Source organism: Myotis brandtii, unplaced genomic scaffold (genome assembly GCF_000412655.1).
Source record: "Myotis brandtii unplaced genomic scaffold, ASM41265v1 scaffold151, whole genome shotgun sequence".
Taxonomy (NCBI): Eukaryota; Metazoa; Chordata; class Mammalia; order Chiroptera; family Vespertilionidae; genus Myotis; species Myotis brandtii.
Genome location: NW_005355461.1, coordinates 264,257 through 279,732, shown reverse-complemented (window position 1 = coordinate 279,732; position 15,476 = coordinate 264,257). Strand labels below are relative to the sequence as shown.

The following is a 15,476-nucleotide window of genomic DNA, read 5'->3' as shown; positions in this document are numbered from 1 at the left end:
ACACACACACACAGGGACAGCTGCACCGAGCCTCTGCTGCCAGACTGTGGCCATCAGTAGGACATCCACTGAGGGCTCCCGGACTGAGGGGCAGGCTTGGCTGAGGGAACCCCAGCCCCCAGTGCACGAATTTCATGCACCGGGCCTCTAGTAGAAAATATAGTCAATAATATTGTAATAACTAGGTATGGTGTCAGATGGGTGCTAGCCTTATCAGGGTGATCACTTCATAAGGCATATAGATGTCTAATCACTCTTTGTACACTTGAAACTAATATAATAGTATATGCCAACTATAATTTAAAATAAATAAATAATTTTTAAGAAATTTTTTTAAAGTCTATTTTTGAATGGAAGGAATACAGAGCATCTTTGGGAGACCTGGATTAGCAAAACTACAAGGCTAAGGGTAACAATTTTACTTTCTTTTTTGTTTTTCTTATATTTTATAATTTTCTGCAATGAAGATATGGGGCATATCTAATATAAATTTAAATTTTAAAAGTTAAATTTTAAATGTAATGCAACATTTCATTACCCATCTTAAATTGGAAATGCAAATATAGGCAAGGAAAGAAGACAGGTTATATTGTGATTACAGTATAAAAAAGACAGGCTAAAAAGTGTGAGGCTGAATTTTAAAAATAAGTAAGTTTAGCCTGGCCATTGTGAATCAGTGGTTGAGCATCAACCTATGAACTAGAAGGTCACGGTTTGATTCCCAGTCAGGGCACATGCCTGAGTTGTGGGCTCAATCCCCAGTTTGGGGTGTACAGGAGGCAGCTGATCAATGATTTTCTCTCATCGTTGATGTTTCTATCTCTCTCTCCCCCTCTTCCTTCCTCTCTGAAATTATTAAAAATATATTTTTTAAGTAGTATGTTTAGTCTAGACATAAGGTAGACACCATTTAAGATGATTCCATAATAGATCATAAATTTAGATTCTATAACAGATTACCATGTAGTTGAACTCCTTAAATTGCTTGTTGCCTCTAACCACCAACTCAAAAGGTGATCCCACCTAGAAAAAAAATCTTAATTAATATGTACATATTAATAGCATAAGAGTATAATTATATTACAATTATCAAGTGATTGTAAGCATTACCTTTATATTTTCATCTCTTGTTTTTAGCTGGATGTATGTTTTACTAGGAGACTTAAATACACCATAAGCTGCCATGCTATTCATACTTTTACGAAAAAAGGCCTATAACAAAAGAAAAGGGAGCTATAAAATTTTATTTTTAGCAGCACCTTGAGAAAAGATTTACCCTGATGCACAATTACTGAAAAGCAAATACACTTTTACTTTTTTTTTCATGTAGGAAAAATACATTCCCCAGACACTAGATCTTTATCATTTCATAGCTTATACTATAAACAAAGTGATAGCTGTAAAACACAGAAGAGTGTCTTCATCATCATGATCTAAAAGGAATAAAAGCATAGTCCTAACTTATTTCAGAAACAAAGGTATATTATTGGGAAACATTGTGAGAAGGGGAAATAATATGAAAAAGGATTCTTTTCCTTTTCTCCACAACACAGAGCTCATTTACAAGCAAGAAATCATATTTGGCTCCTGCCAAAACACAATTTCAAGTGATTGAGAATCAACCTAGACTTGGAGTTTGGGGAGCTTCTCCATCATATTTTCAGTTTGCTTTATTTTACCGTGCTTTTCAAAATGAATGAATGAGGAAGCATTCAGTATAACCTTGAGAGACTGTCATTAAATTACTTTTAACACTTTCCCCCATTTTTAGAAATAGAAACATGTCCACTTCCTGTGCACTTTGACCTCCAGCAGATTGAATGCCTACCACAAGGTTACAATTTTAATGATGTTACTGCAGTACCATAATGATGGAAAACAGATGGTACCTTTAATTGTAGCTGAGTGGAATTGTCCAGGATTGGGAATTCAATCTTTAAGATTCCATTCTGGGGGACAGAATAGTTTAGGACCTGGAAAGCTTCTATTTCCTGATTTCTACTATTCCATCCTCTCCCGTACTCTGTAGAGTTTCTCTGTATCATCATTATTGTTATATTATTCATTCTTTCTTCAGGAGTCAGTTGTCTGCCATCAGAATGTGCTACCTTCACCTAATAATCAAAACACAACATTTTAAAAACAGGTTACAAGAGAAGCCAAGGAGCCTGGCTGGCATGGCTCAGTGGTTGAGCATCGACCCATGAACCAGGAGGTAACGGTTCGATTCCTGGTCAGGGCACATGCCCAGGTTGCTGGCACAATCCCCAGCAGGGAGAGGGGGTGCAGGAGTCAGCTGGTCAATGATTCTCTCTCATCATTGATGTTTCTATCTCTCTCTCCCTCTCTCTTCCTCTCTGAAATCAATAAAAATGTATTGAAAAAAGAGAGAGAGAAGTCAAGGATTTAAGTTCAGTTGAACCTAGTTTCCATCAATAAAACCAAACTATCAAAATTATTAGTGGCACCCTAACTTCCTGAAGATTCCACTGATGACTCCCTTCTTGATATTATAGCTTCTCTTACCTTCAGTGGCTCCCCAACAACCTCCTTCACTTCACACCCCTCTTCCTCCATCCTCTCGGTGCCCTTCTTGGTTCCTTTTCCCACCCCCTAAATGTGGAGATTTGTCAAGACCAAATTATCAAAGATCTGTTCTTCTGTCTTCCTACTGCCATCCATACCTCGCTCTGGAGCTCATGCTCAACACCTCTAATACCCTGCAGGATATTTCTACTTGTATAACCTTGTCATCTCAAATTCAACACATTGAAAACTGAGTAACCATCTCACCAGTCCTCTTTTTACTAACACCGCAATTCTGCCAGACTTGTCTCTGAATTTTCCCTCCCAAATCTAATGTACACCAAGTCTTATACTGTACTTCTCTCTTTCATCCTCTCCACTCCCACATCCACCACCACGAGGCTGCCATCCTCCTGCCCAGGCCCTTGATCAGTCTCCCTGGAACACTGCTTCCACCATACCCCTCCCACGTTCACAGGCTCCTAGGCTCTTCACTGCCTGGAACATAAAGTTCAAACACATATGTGAGCCATTTAGGATTCTCTACAACTCCTCAAGATCTGCCTCCTGTTTTCTTCTTGACGATTCCCAGACACAAGTTCTCTGCTGCAATTGCGCTGGTCAAGTTGCGTCTCAGCTCATCTTGCCCTCCATCTCCCAACCCCATACGCAGACATTTAAAATCCTTGTTTGATCTTCTAACAAATAGCTTAAAGTTTCCCCTTCCACAGAGCATCCCTTTAATGACCCTCCTCCCTATCCCAAAGCCAATCCTTCCTCCCTGAGCTCATATATATATTTCAGAGAGGAAGGGAGAGGGAGGGAGAGATAGAAACATCAATAATGAGAGATAACCATTGAACGGCTGCCTCCTGCATGCCCCCCCACTGGGGATTGAGCCCGAAACCCGGGCATGTGCCCTGACCAGGAATCAAACCCTGGATCCTTCAGTCCACAGGCTGGCGCTCTATCACTGAGCCAAATCAGCTAGGGCTCTCATTGTTTCACTCAACTCATTTGGAAGTTACTATATTTTTTGGTTTTTGGTGTTTGGTTTTACTTACTTACCTTTTCAAACTGTCAATTATAAGGTCACTGAAATCAGAAACTATCTAAAATTTCTCTTGAGTCATTCAACAAGAAGGGATGCCTCCTTTCTTTAAAGGAAGAATCAACAAACTGCTACAGGTTGGGAGGCCAAGTCCAGTCTCTGTAAATAAAGTTTTACTGGAACAGAGCCACCCATGCCAGTTACAAAGTGGCTGTGGCTGCTTTTATGCTAGCAAGGCAGAGTCAAGTAGCTCTGACAGAGACCATATGGCCCACAATGCTGAAAATGTCTGCTATTATCTAGCCCTTTGCAGAAAAAGGTTGTTGACACCTATTTTAAATCCCTGTATTCATGACACTTAGCCTCCCTTGAATTCTAGTTGTGTGTGTGTGTGTATTTTGTTGTCACCATCACAAAAACTGTGAATCCAGGGCAGGGACTGCGTCTTTCTCATCTCTCCAGCCCAATAGATCACCATGCCTTACACAGTGTCACCATTCACTCAATTAACAAGTGATAGTTCAACATTCTCTTAAAAAAGGAAAAAAATGAGTAGATTTGTTGATCATTTTTTAATGCTACCTCTTTGCTAGAACTAAAATTAGTCACTATAAAAATCTAATTAAAATTGAATAATTTTGATCAGCATCTAATTCCTTCAATAACTTTATAAAGACTTCATTGTAACAACCCAAATCTAACTTAAATGGGTTATTAAATAAATTTCAAAAAAATACCTTTGTTGGAAACAACCTTTTTAGAAAAATTAGACAAAAGTCATTTGGAAACAATTCTATATACCCCATAAATCTAAATAGGAAAAGTAATCTGTCCACTTTTAGCTTAAATTTTTTGAAAAGCACTGAAAAAAATATTATTTTGCATTTTATTTCATTGAATTGAACTTAATGCTTTTAGGTCACTGATAAATATCCCAACTTACAGTGACTGTGAAGTTGAGAGATGGCTTCAAGACAGTAGCGTAATCAAAGAAATCAATGGTGTACTTCTGCTGCTTGAAAAATACATTGGAGCTTGCATTTCTTGAGATACCTGTTTTGGAAATTACATCATTTAGAAAGCCAAAGTTATAGTTCACCAACAGCTTCTAGCCACCAAACTTCTCCATCTGAGCCAATTCCCCAAGGGGTTAAGCTATCAGGGCACAGAAACCTCATTCCCACATTGGCTTCTGTGGCTATTCTGTCGTCCATGGGTCCCTTCTAAGCACCATTACTGCCACCCCAACAGATTAAGGCCATTGACAGAATAGTCTTTTGCTCTTTGGGGGATTGTTGAAATAGCAACAGAAAGATCCACGTAATTAACCTTTATTTTATTATTAAGAGAAAACTGTCTGGGGGCAGGTGTGATTTCAGAAGATGTTAAGTGATTTTAAAAAAAATAAAGGTGGTCAGTCAGCTAAAAAGGTATGCCTTTTCACATAGTTCTCATGCTGAAAATAAAGAACAGAAATGGAAAAAATTATGACTATCTATCACATGTGGTTGAAGTACAGACTTTTATAGGAAATAAATTTCCCCTTCATGATGAAAACATTCTGCACAATGGACTAATGAACAGTTGTGACAATTTCAGCATTTAACAGCATCTTTAGAAAGGCAGCGATGTTCCCAAACAAACATGCTAGTTATAATAAGAAAGATGACAGAGCAGCCCTGGCCAGCATAGCTCTCTCACATCGATCTTTCTCTCTCTCTCTCTCCTCTCTCCCCCTCCCCCTTCCTTTCCTAAAATCAATGGAAGAAATATCCCCCAGTTAGGATTAACAAAACAAAACAAACAAAAAAATTAAGAAAGATGACAGAGCAGCACCACATATATAACTGTACCTTCATTTCAAAGTCTACAAACCTGTAAGTGATTCTGTCACCGTGGCTAAAATTTCTACCGGCCCAGGGGATAATGGAGACATGTGTTCAGAAAGCTGATTGGAAAAATTCATTAACTTTCTCATCTCTTCGCCATTAAAAGAGAAGTTTGCAGATCCATTTATCTGTTTTGTTTAAAAAAATTCAGTTTTATTCTTCACTTTAGCAATCCAAATTTTATAAAACTAAAACTCAAATTAAGTCACATTAAACAATGTGATGGCTCAGGTTTGACTCTAATCACTATAAAAGGGTAAATTCTCACTTGTCCAATGTCAGAAAGCTCTTTTTTTCTTACACTCAGTTATTTTGTTAATTCAGTACAAATCTTATTTCTAGAAAAAGAATGCTCATAGTTATCCCCATTACTAGTTGTAAGACATCTGTAAAAGTTACCTTAAATTTTTTTGTAATATTTTTCTTAATGCCCCAAAAAGATAAAGGTGAAATTGTAAGTGTTACATCTCCTTTCACAGGCTTCCCATAGGTATACCTGAAAAATAATAAATGGGTGGGGTGTTTTTTTTTTTTACATTTTCAATTTGATATTATCAAACTAACACAATTAAAAATGTTACTTTCAATAGCATATACTGGCAACCCAACTTAAAAGGATTATATTAAAATATACTCTTACTACAAATTTTCAAAACTAAGCATAGCTAAGTGTCCTTAATAAATAGTGATCTTTGAAATTAAGTCTCCAAAATAGGAAGACTTTCAACGACACCACCTCAAAGCAGTTCCTAGAACACACTTTACCCAGACTCTAATCATTCCGGAGACCCCAGAGAAAATACATAAGTGGAAGTGAGAGTTTTCTGCTCAAAAATTTTTAAAAGATTATGAAAACCTTATCTTCCAGAAATCTGGCCTGACTGGCCCATTAACCAAATGCATGTCTAGGAGACTTCACAGTGTTTGAACATTTTAACATGTTCGTTGAAACTGCAATCACCATGGTTCATTGCTGCATGTTTCAATATTAATCAGGAGGACTTATTAGACCAAACATGCTAGGGCACTGAATGGGCTCGTGGCTCTCAAAGATTTTTTTTTTTCAGGAAATTTTAAAATAAGAGTACATGGGTTTTTTTTAAATCCATAGTACCAAAATTAACTTCTTGAATTAAATCTCATCTCTGCTGCTTACATTCTATGTATTAATTTTACCCCCTCTTATGATGAGAAAGTCTCTTCATGTGAAGGAAAGGCCATCTTTAGTAAATCATTTTCTTGCCAGAAAGCCTTTTTTAAATGTGTTTCCTGGGTTCCATCCATGCCTATGTGAAATGTTGAGCCAAACTTGGATGTCGATTTTCCTCTGCACTATAGAAATCAAACAGCGGCTCCTGCTCCCTGAATCCATTAGTTGAACACAGAAACTGTCTAAATCAACTCAACTCAAAAGTCAATGGTAAAATGTAGCAAATTCAAAATTAAGAATAAAATAAATCAGTCTTCAAATGATAACAGTGAAGTTAGTGGAAACCTGGGTTAGCAATTTCAGTATCAAATTCATTTATTCAAAAGAGAGTTCTCAAAACCTAACCTTGCTATATCTTATTAAAGTTTAAATAAATGCATATCTATAATATCATAATATTGTATTTTAAAAGAATTATATCACATGAGTCGTAGAGGGAACTTTAAAAGCCAGACATAATTTAAAGTATTCTCAGACACAAATATTTTTTAATTTTGATTTAAATGTGAAGCAGATTTAGCTTCCCAAGCCCCAAGTTGATTATAATAACTGTAAAACAAGGATACTGGCAGTTATTGTCCTAAATAGAAGCTGGAAGCATTTGGGATACACTAATTTTTCAGAAAGTAGTAGTTTGACAACATTTTAAAAAGCAAATCAAAGATATTTTCTTTTTTTTTCTTTTTTTTTAAATATATTTTATTGATTTTTTACAGAGAGGAAGGGAGAGGGATAGAAAGTTAGAAACATCGATGAGAGAGAAACATCAATCAGCTGCCTCCTGCACACTCCCCACTGGGGATGTGCCCGCAACCAAGGTACATGCCCTTGACCGGAATCGAACCTGGGACCCTTGAGTCTGCAGGCCGACGCTCTATCCACTGAGCCAAACTGGTTAGGGCAGATATTCTCTTTATAATTCTCTAGAACTGTGGTAAGTGGGAAAGAATCTATTATTTATTTTAATAAGGTGGGAATAGTGAGCAGATGTTCAAGTTATAGATTTCAAAACTAAAAAGAGATTGTTAACTTTCTTCTTTAGGTAATGTGCAATGCTTTGCACATTAACTATGCCTAGATGAGACAGATGGTTACTAGCAAAAAAGCAACCTAAACCCGGCTGGTATGGCTGAGTGGATTGAGTGCTGTCCCATGGACCAAGAGATTCTGGGTTTGATTAATGGTCAGGGCACATGCCCAGTTTTTGGGCTCAATTACCCAGTAGGGGGCATGCAGGAGGCAGCTGATCAATGTGTCTCTCTCATCAATGTTTCTATCTCTCTCCATCTCCCTTCCTCTCTATCTAAAAAATCAATAAAAACATTTTTTTAAAAAACGTAACCTAAATTGTTTATCATTTACTCATAGAGATGACTATAATAGCTATTATGAAACATTTTAAAATCATCTCTCTAACTTAATAACAACCATCCAAGTGGTAAGACAACAGAACTCATCTTTCACCAAAATACACCCAAAGAACAACTGGATTTCCAACCCCACTCTCTACCCTCTAAATTCTGTGACAAGACCAAACCCATCACCCATACAACTCAATTTGGTTCATTCCAAATAGCAGGCTTTTGATTGGGTATGAAGCTCTTTGCTGTGCTACATAGAGCTTGGAACTGAAACGTTATGGACCATATTGTTTATCCACTTGTTCTTTCAATAGTACTTATTAGATACCTACTCCATGACTAGCACTGTACTAGGCACAAAGATGCAGTGATAAGCAAGAAATAGACCCACCTTCAAAGAGGTGGACTAGCAAACAGCAGCACTATGTGACTAGAGCTATGAGAGGTATAAAGATAGATGGTTAGGGGAAGTAGCCAAGCCTTGAAACAGCCTATTGTAAAGGCTTATTGGTCAGAAAAAGCATTTTGCATTCTTGAAAGCACAAGTAACATTTGGAAATAGAGTTTGGGAGGTTAGAGAAGGGTTTGGGTGAGATATTTCAAAGGACATAAAACTAGAAAAGAGCCCAACTGGCATAGCTCAGAGGTTGAGTGTCAACCTATGAACCAGGAGGTCATGGTTCGATTCCCAGGCAGGGCACATGCCCGGGTTGCCATCTCGATTCCTGATGGTGGGCATGCAAGAGGCAGCCAATAGATGATTCTCTCTCATCATTGATGTTTCTCTCTCTCTCTCTCTCCCTCTCCCTTCCTCTCTGAAATCAATAAAAATATTTTTTACAACAACTAGAAAAGAACTTTGTAAGATATCCTAAAAATTTTGAACTTCGTCCTCAAGGCAATGGTCTGAAAATTTTCATGCAAAAGAGTCAAAAATTGATTTGTCTTTAGCCTAAAATAGAGAAGAAGAGGGAGGGGAGGAGGAGGAGAGGGAGGAAGGGAAGGGAGATGAGGATGGGGAGTGGGGAAAGGCGAACAGCAGCAAGAACTCTGGATGATTCAGCGCAGAGAAAAGATTGAAGGATAAAACTGAAGTCAGAAAAAACTTTTCAGAAACTACAACAGTAACTAAGGAGAGAAAACTGATGTTGGCCTGAATCAAAACAGTGGCAATGGAGATGGATTTGAAAGAAATTATGGAGTTATAACAAATAGCATTGGATATTGATTAGATGTGGAGATTGAAGGAGTGGGAAGAGTGCAGTTGACTTGGGCAGCTAAACAGATAGTGGTGCAGTCCACCAAGATAGGACACAGAAAAGAATCAGATTTAGGGGAAGATGACTAGTTAAAGAATCTGTGGGATACCCAGCGAGAGAAGACATGAGGATCTGAATCTCAATACAGAAATATGGACTAGAGATATAGATTTGGGTGTCACGACTTACAAACAGTAGCAGAAGCCCTGGCCATGGAGAAGATAATTCAAATGAGTAAAGAAAGAAGACAGCCAAAGATGGAACTCTGAGAAATAAGAACTTTTCAAAGATAGGCAGAAGGGAGTTGCCCTCAAAGGGTCTCAAAGGAGTAGCCAAGAAGAAAGAAGGCGGGGGCGGGGGGGGGGGGGGGCGCGAAAAGAAATAGAGAGGACAACAATGTCAGATCTACAAAGCGGGGAAAGGTAAAAGGAGTTTCAGTGGCATGACTCAGGGCGAAAGGCAGATTGTAGGGGGCTGAAGAATGACTGGAATGTAAAGAAGTGACAAATGCAACTCTAAGTAGGCTGGGAAGATAGGGCGGTATTGGGAAGGAGACAGGAGATTCAAGGGAAGGTTTGCTTCTTTTAATGATAGATATGTTTAAACACATAGTGAAGAAGCCGCTAAAGAACAAAATAGAAGAAATCAAGGCACAGGTAAGAGAAGAATCTCCTCTGAAGGGAGAACAGATGTGGCTTTCATTATGACAGACATAAGATCATCATCTTCGTCATCATTTCAATCTTTTCTGGGACACAGTATTTATAGAATATGTCTATGCCAACTTTTTAAAAAATATATTCTATTGATTTCTTACAGAGAGGAAGGGAGAGGGATAGAGAGTTAGAAACATCGATGAGAAAGAAACATCAATCAGCTGCCTCCTGCACACCCCCTACTGGGGATGTGCCCGCAACCAAGGTACATGCCCTTGACTGGAATCGAACCTGGGACCCTTTAGTCTGCAGGCCGACGCTCTATCCACTAAGCCAAACCAGTTAGGGCTATGCCAATTTTTAAAAATATATTTTTATTGATTTCAGAGAGGAAATGAGAGGGAGAGAGGGCGATAGAAATATCAATGATGAGAGAGAATCATTGATTGACTGCCTCCTGCATGCCTCTCACTGGGTATCGAGTCCCAAACCCAGGCATGTGCCCTGACTGGGAATCGAACCGTGACCTCCTGGTTCGTAGGTTGATGTTCAACCACTGAGCCACGCTGGTGGGCGGTCTATGCCAATTTTAATAGACTTAAAGAAGACACTGCTGGTCAGAAGGTTTCATTAGCCTGTTGCAAAGTTGTAAATTATATCCTCAGTCTGAATGAAAGCAGACCCTCCTGAAACTGCATTGGAAAGCCTGAAACTCATGATAGCTGTAACAGGGGAAAAGTTTATTCTTATGGGAAAAGGGGCCTAGGCCTTTGGATGATGACACAGAAGATCGCACTGCCCTGGGACAGAACTACCTTCCTTTGCCATAACCACAGACATCATCCTCAGGCAACTGAAGCTTGAAGAAAGGAGTCCTGGAATGGATTATTATCAGAACTAGCCAGATCTGAGAATTTCCAATGGCAAAAAGAGGCTCACTATCTACAACAGACAAAGCACACATACTGAAAAGATCTTGATGTGTGAACGTCACTAGTTTAGAGTTCCCAGTCACTCAATCAAACATTAATCTACGTGTTGAGTTGAAGGTATTTTCTAGTTGTGTTTAAATTCCATATCAGCTGGCTTTAAGGAGATTATCCTAGATCATCTGGGTGCACCTGACTCAATCAGTAGAAAGGCCTTAAAAGCAGACCTTGGACTTCCCTAAAGAGGAAGAAATTCTGCATGTGGACAACTTCAGCCTATGCCGGAGAGTTCCAGCCTACCCCTCCTGATGGCCTCCTCTACAGATTTTGAATGTGCCTAGCCAGCCCCCACATTCGCATAAGCTAATTCCTTGCAACAAATCTTACTATGTATCCGCTACTCATTCTACTTCTATGATAGAACCTTGACTGCTACACACACTAAGGAAAATGATGAAAATACAATGTGGTGAACACTAAAGAAATGCCAGAGAGCCATCACAATTATCATGTCACTCTCAGCCATTCGTATTTCAAAGAGGCTCAACAAATGAGAATCAGGATGAAACTACAAGGTTTGTTACTGGGCTAGGAGGAGGAGGGTGTGGCATCATGAGATATACACCCCCTAAAATTGTATATAAAGTTTTCTGAAGTTACCAGAGTTTAAGAGCCACTGTTTTAACTAATTGTATTAAATCCCTGGCAAAACACTGAAAAACAAAAGCAAAGATTATATCCACCCTCAACTTAACCTGTGCAAACACTGATGGATGAGCTGTGTGAATTTGCACTAAGTTTTATAAGCATTAGTCAAAGAACTCAAAATAAAACCCAGATGGAGGCTTAACCTTCAGCCAAGATCAAGGGCAAGATAAAAATTATGTAAAATGCAGGCATTAATATGTTTTCTAAACCATAAATCCATCCACAATACTCAAGTTCACTTTGGAAGCTACTTCTTAGTTGAACATGGCAGAAAACCAACTTGGTGTATAAATCGGAGACATGTTTTTGCCATGTGTTGCATGGGCTTCAGGTGATTTGAGCCAGATAGAATCTAAAGCAGGAGTCCTCAGAAAGTTTTGGTCTGTGGACTGCTTCTGCCAGGAGACTCACAGCCCATCACTTGCCACTGACACAAACCCTCACCAAGAGAGGAACATGGCGCTGAGACAGCAGTGAGATGAGGTCCAGTTTTATCAGCTACTACAAATAAATTCTGAAACTACATAAATTTCAGGAAAAAAAGCACAGATATTGATGCATCAAAAAATAAAAGCTACAAGAGATCAGTCCTAGAATTACTTGAGGGCGAACCCAGGCTGTACTTTTGAGAACCACTAATTTAAACCTATTCTGTGTTGTTGTTTTTTAATGTTAAGTCTAGATATGTCAGGTTCTTTTTTTTTCTTTTTTGTTAAATGTATTGGGGTGACATTGGTTAATAAAATTATATAGGTTTCAAATGTACAATCTATAATACATCATCTGTACACTGCATTCTGTGGCCACCATCCAAAGTCAAATCTTTGTTGATCACCAAACACTCAACTTCCTCTACCCTTCGCTACCTCCCTTTTCCTTTGGTAACCACCATACTATTGTCTGCATCTTGAGTTTGAGAAATGCTAGTCTGGAACTCTGAGGATGCTTTTTGTCTCAGCAAAGCCAGATGCTTTGCTGTTCAATCCAATAGATCAAAATCACGGGAGTCACTATACATCTGTGTACCTATGCTGAAATGATGAGTGTGAATTATTTACTCATATGCTAATTGCAATCAGACAACCAAATCCCTCCCCCAAGAGTCAACCTCCATCATTAACAGAGAAAAAAATTAAGAAGAGGTAAATCACCTCCATCCATGCCTTAAGAATGAGGAATAACAGTACTTTTTTAAAAAAAATCTGGCATAATCTATAATGTAAATCCCTTGATTAGTCTTGGAAAGACACTAGTGTGTGGAAAATATTTCAGGACCAACTTGGAAGCAGAGAGATGTGTACAAAGATCTGTGCAGACGTGTTCCATGTTTAATTGTTTATTGTAGATATTTGTTTCCTGCCCATTGAGGTATCTTAATAAGCAGAACATTGGACTACTATTCTGTGGTATATGATGAGTTCTCTGTCATACAGTTTTATAACAGTTTATAGTCATGAAAAGGGATACTCACTTTGCTGTGACAACACCATTTAAACTCTTAGCCCTCAAACAATGATATAATGGTGTCTGCAGAGCAACTTCAAACTTCGGTAATACTGGGGGAAAAAGAGTAAATATTTTAAAGAATCTATTTTACTATCATTTACAGCTTGACAAAAATCACAAACAGAATTGCTCTAAAGGAGTTTATAATTAGTACTATTTGAAATTAGATTCATTATGATCCAAATGAATACACATTAAGGCTTAGATGAAAAGCACTTTACCCAAAGTCAGAAATCCAATGAAGCTAGTGACTAGACAGTGATAGTGGGGGCCAGTGGGAACTTCTGTTGGTAGAACCTACATTGTATCCAGAACACTAAATGGAAATGCATCTGAGTGCTGTAAGACCAGCTGTCACCCATTAGTGTGGGCTTACTACTTGATAAAATACTTCCATATTGTTTGGTAAACAGCTGCTTCTAGAGCAGTCCCTTCCCTCAGACCTTTCACCAATTTGACTACTAACGCACATCCTAGGGCCCCAAGCCTCTCCTTCTTCTGGATGATGCCACATAAGCAGTCAGACTCCTTGTCCTTTGAGGCAAAGGCAAATCTAGTGACAGTCTAATGTAATCAAAGACAAAGTTGTGTAGTAGAATTTCTAGTTAATAGGTAAGATATGGCTACAAAATATTTTCTTCTTGTCACAGGTACTGATAGGTAATTCCAAAATTAGAAACCTCTACTTTAGTCAGCTTTATATAATTAAGATAAAACATATTTTATCAATATTAATACTATCTGATATAGAGAACTCCCCCAGAATATACAATTTTTGTTTTCTTTCAGTCTACAGAAATATTTTTTTCTCTAACTTCACTGGCCAAAGAAGTAGATCAATCTCACAAAAAGGCATCTCCCCATTCAATTAACACAAGAGTAGTAGCAAGAAGGCCAACAGCTCAACAACATAGGGCAGACCTCCAGCTCCAAACCAGGCTAAAGGCCCTTGGTGTGCCAAGACACTCCTGGACTCGAGACCCATCTAGGACTGGATAGTCCACAAAGCCATAGGGGTCAACTGTGACCTTCCTCCAAGGCTCTCCACCAACACAGAAGTTAGGGGACACTCAGAGGGAGAGTTTCCTTAGAACAAGGAAATTCAAATGTCCCCTCCTCAAATATCATAGGTTGGCAGTTAATTCCCGACCTCCACCAGCCCCCATTCAGCAACATACCACAACCCAGCACCACCTCTAGGTGAAGTGAAAATTGCCTATAAAAACCCTGGCCACCCAGACTTACTCTTTCGAGGCTGTCAAGAAGAAATAAAATGTGAGCCATACAGTGTAATTTTACATTTCTAGTAGCCACATTTAAAAAGAAAAAAAACAGTGAAATTAATTTTTGCAATGTTTTATTGAACCCCACATATCCAAATATAATCAGTATAAAAATGTGTTATTAATGAATTATTTTTCTTTTTTCTTTATGTACTGTCCTCAAAATCTTGCTTTACACACTTAGAGAACATCTCCTTTTGGACTGGCCACATTTCAAGTGTTCAACAGCCACACGTGGTGAGTGACCCCGCACTGGACAACAGAATTCCAGGTCAGGGGTCAGTAAATAATGACCAGCAGGAACTAAGAGTGTTTTTTGCACTTTTAATTGTTTGAGAAAAATCAAAAGAAGAATATTTCACAACGTAAAAATTATTAAAATTCATATTTCCATGTCCACAAACAAAATATTGGATCATAGTCACATCCACCTTACATAGTTTTTGTGGCTGCTCCGTGGCAAAGTTGAGTGGTTAGGACAGAGACATATGGCCCATAGAGCCTAAAATATTACTGTCTGGCCCTTTATAAAAAATATTTGCTGTTCCCAGTTCTAGTTGATCATGAGACTTAGATGTGGTATGAGCTACGTGGAGGCTGAGCCACAAAAGTATAAGCAAACTATCTCCAGAATTTCTAAAGCTGAATGAAACACAATCTCAAAAAAAGTGACACAAATCATATAAAAAAGCTTGTGTATAACCTCAAAATTGCTATTAAAATTAAAACTAATACTAGATCCTATGCTTTCACTCTCATCTCTCCTTTCTCTTCCTCCACCAACAAAATGCTTGGCTCACACTGTTTTTATCTATGTGTGTCTAAGTGCAATATTCACAAAATTTTAAATATGTATATTATGATCAAGACAAAGTAGAAAAACAATAATTGAGCACAAGAAATAGATTAGCATAATGGAACTATAGGTGATCTTTTTCCTCCTTTATTCTTTATAATGACCTTTTATAACTTTCACTTTTACAAAGGAAAAAATTATTAGATCTATAAGAACCATCAGGATTTTACCTCCACTGAAATTTTTACTTTAAATTACACATCTTTTGGAAATTTCTCTTATCTCTGTGGAAAGTAATAAAT

At 38.2% G+C, this 15,476-nt stretch overlaps 1 protein-coding gene across 2 annotated transcripts in view; it reads right to left on the bottom strand.

Annotated features, from left to right (window-relative positions):
- The window catches only part of CD109 (CD109 molecule), a 158,222-nt gene that overhangs the window by 50,954 nt on the left and 91,792 nt on the right, over positions 1-15,476 (bottom strand). For both annotated transcript variants that reach the window (XM_014535778.1, XM_014535779.1), the window contains 7 exons: positions 13,061-13,145; positions 5,866-5,962; positions 5,453-5,594; positions 4,521-4,630; positions 1,890-2,114; positions 1,111-1,212; positions 961-1,023 (listed from right to left, as the gene is read on the bottom strand). In XM_014535778.1, coding sequence (XP_014391264.1) covers positions 961-1,023; positions 1,111-1,212; positions 1,890-2,114; positions 4,521-4,630; positions 5,453-5,594; positions 5,866-5,962; positions 13,061-13,145 — 824 coding nt within the window. The remainder of the gene's footprint in view (positions 1-960; positions 1,024-1,110; positions 1,213-1,889; positions 2,115-4,520; positions 4,631-5,452; positions 5,595-5,865; positions 5,963-13,060; positions 13,146-15,476) is intronic.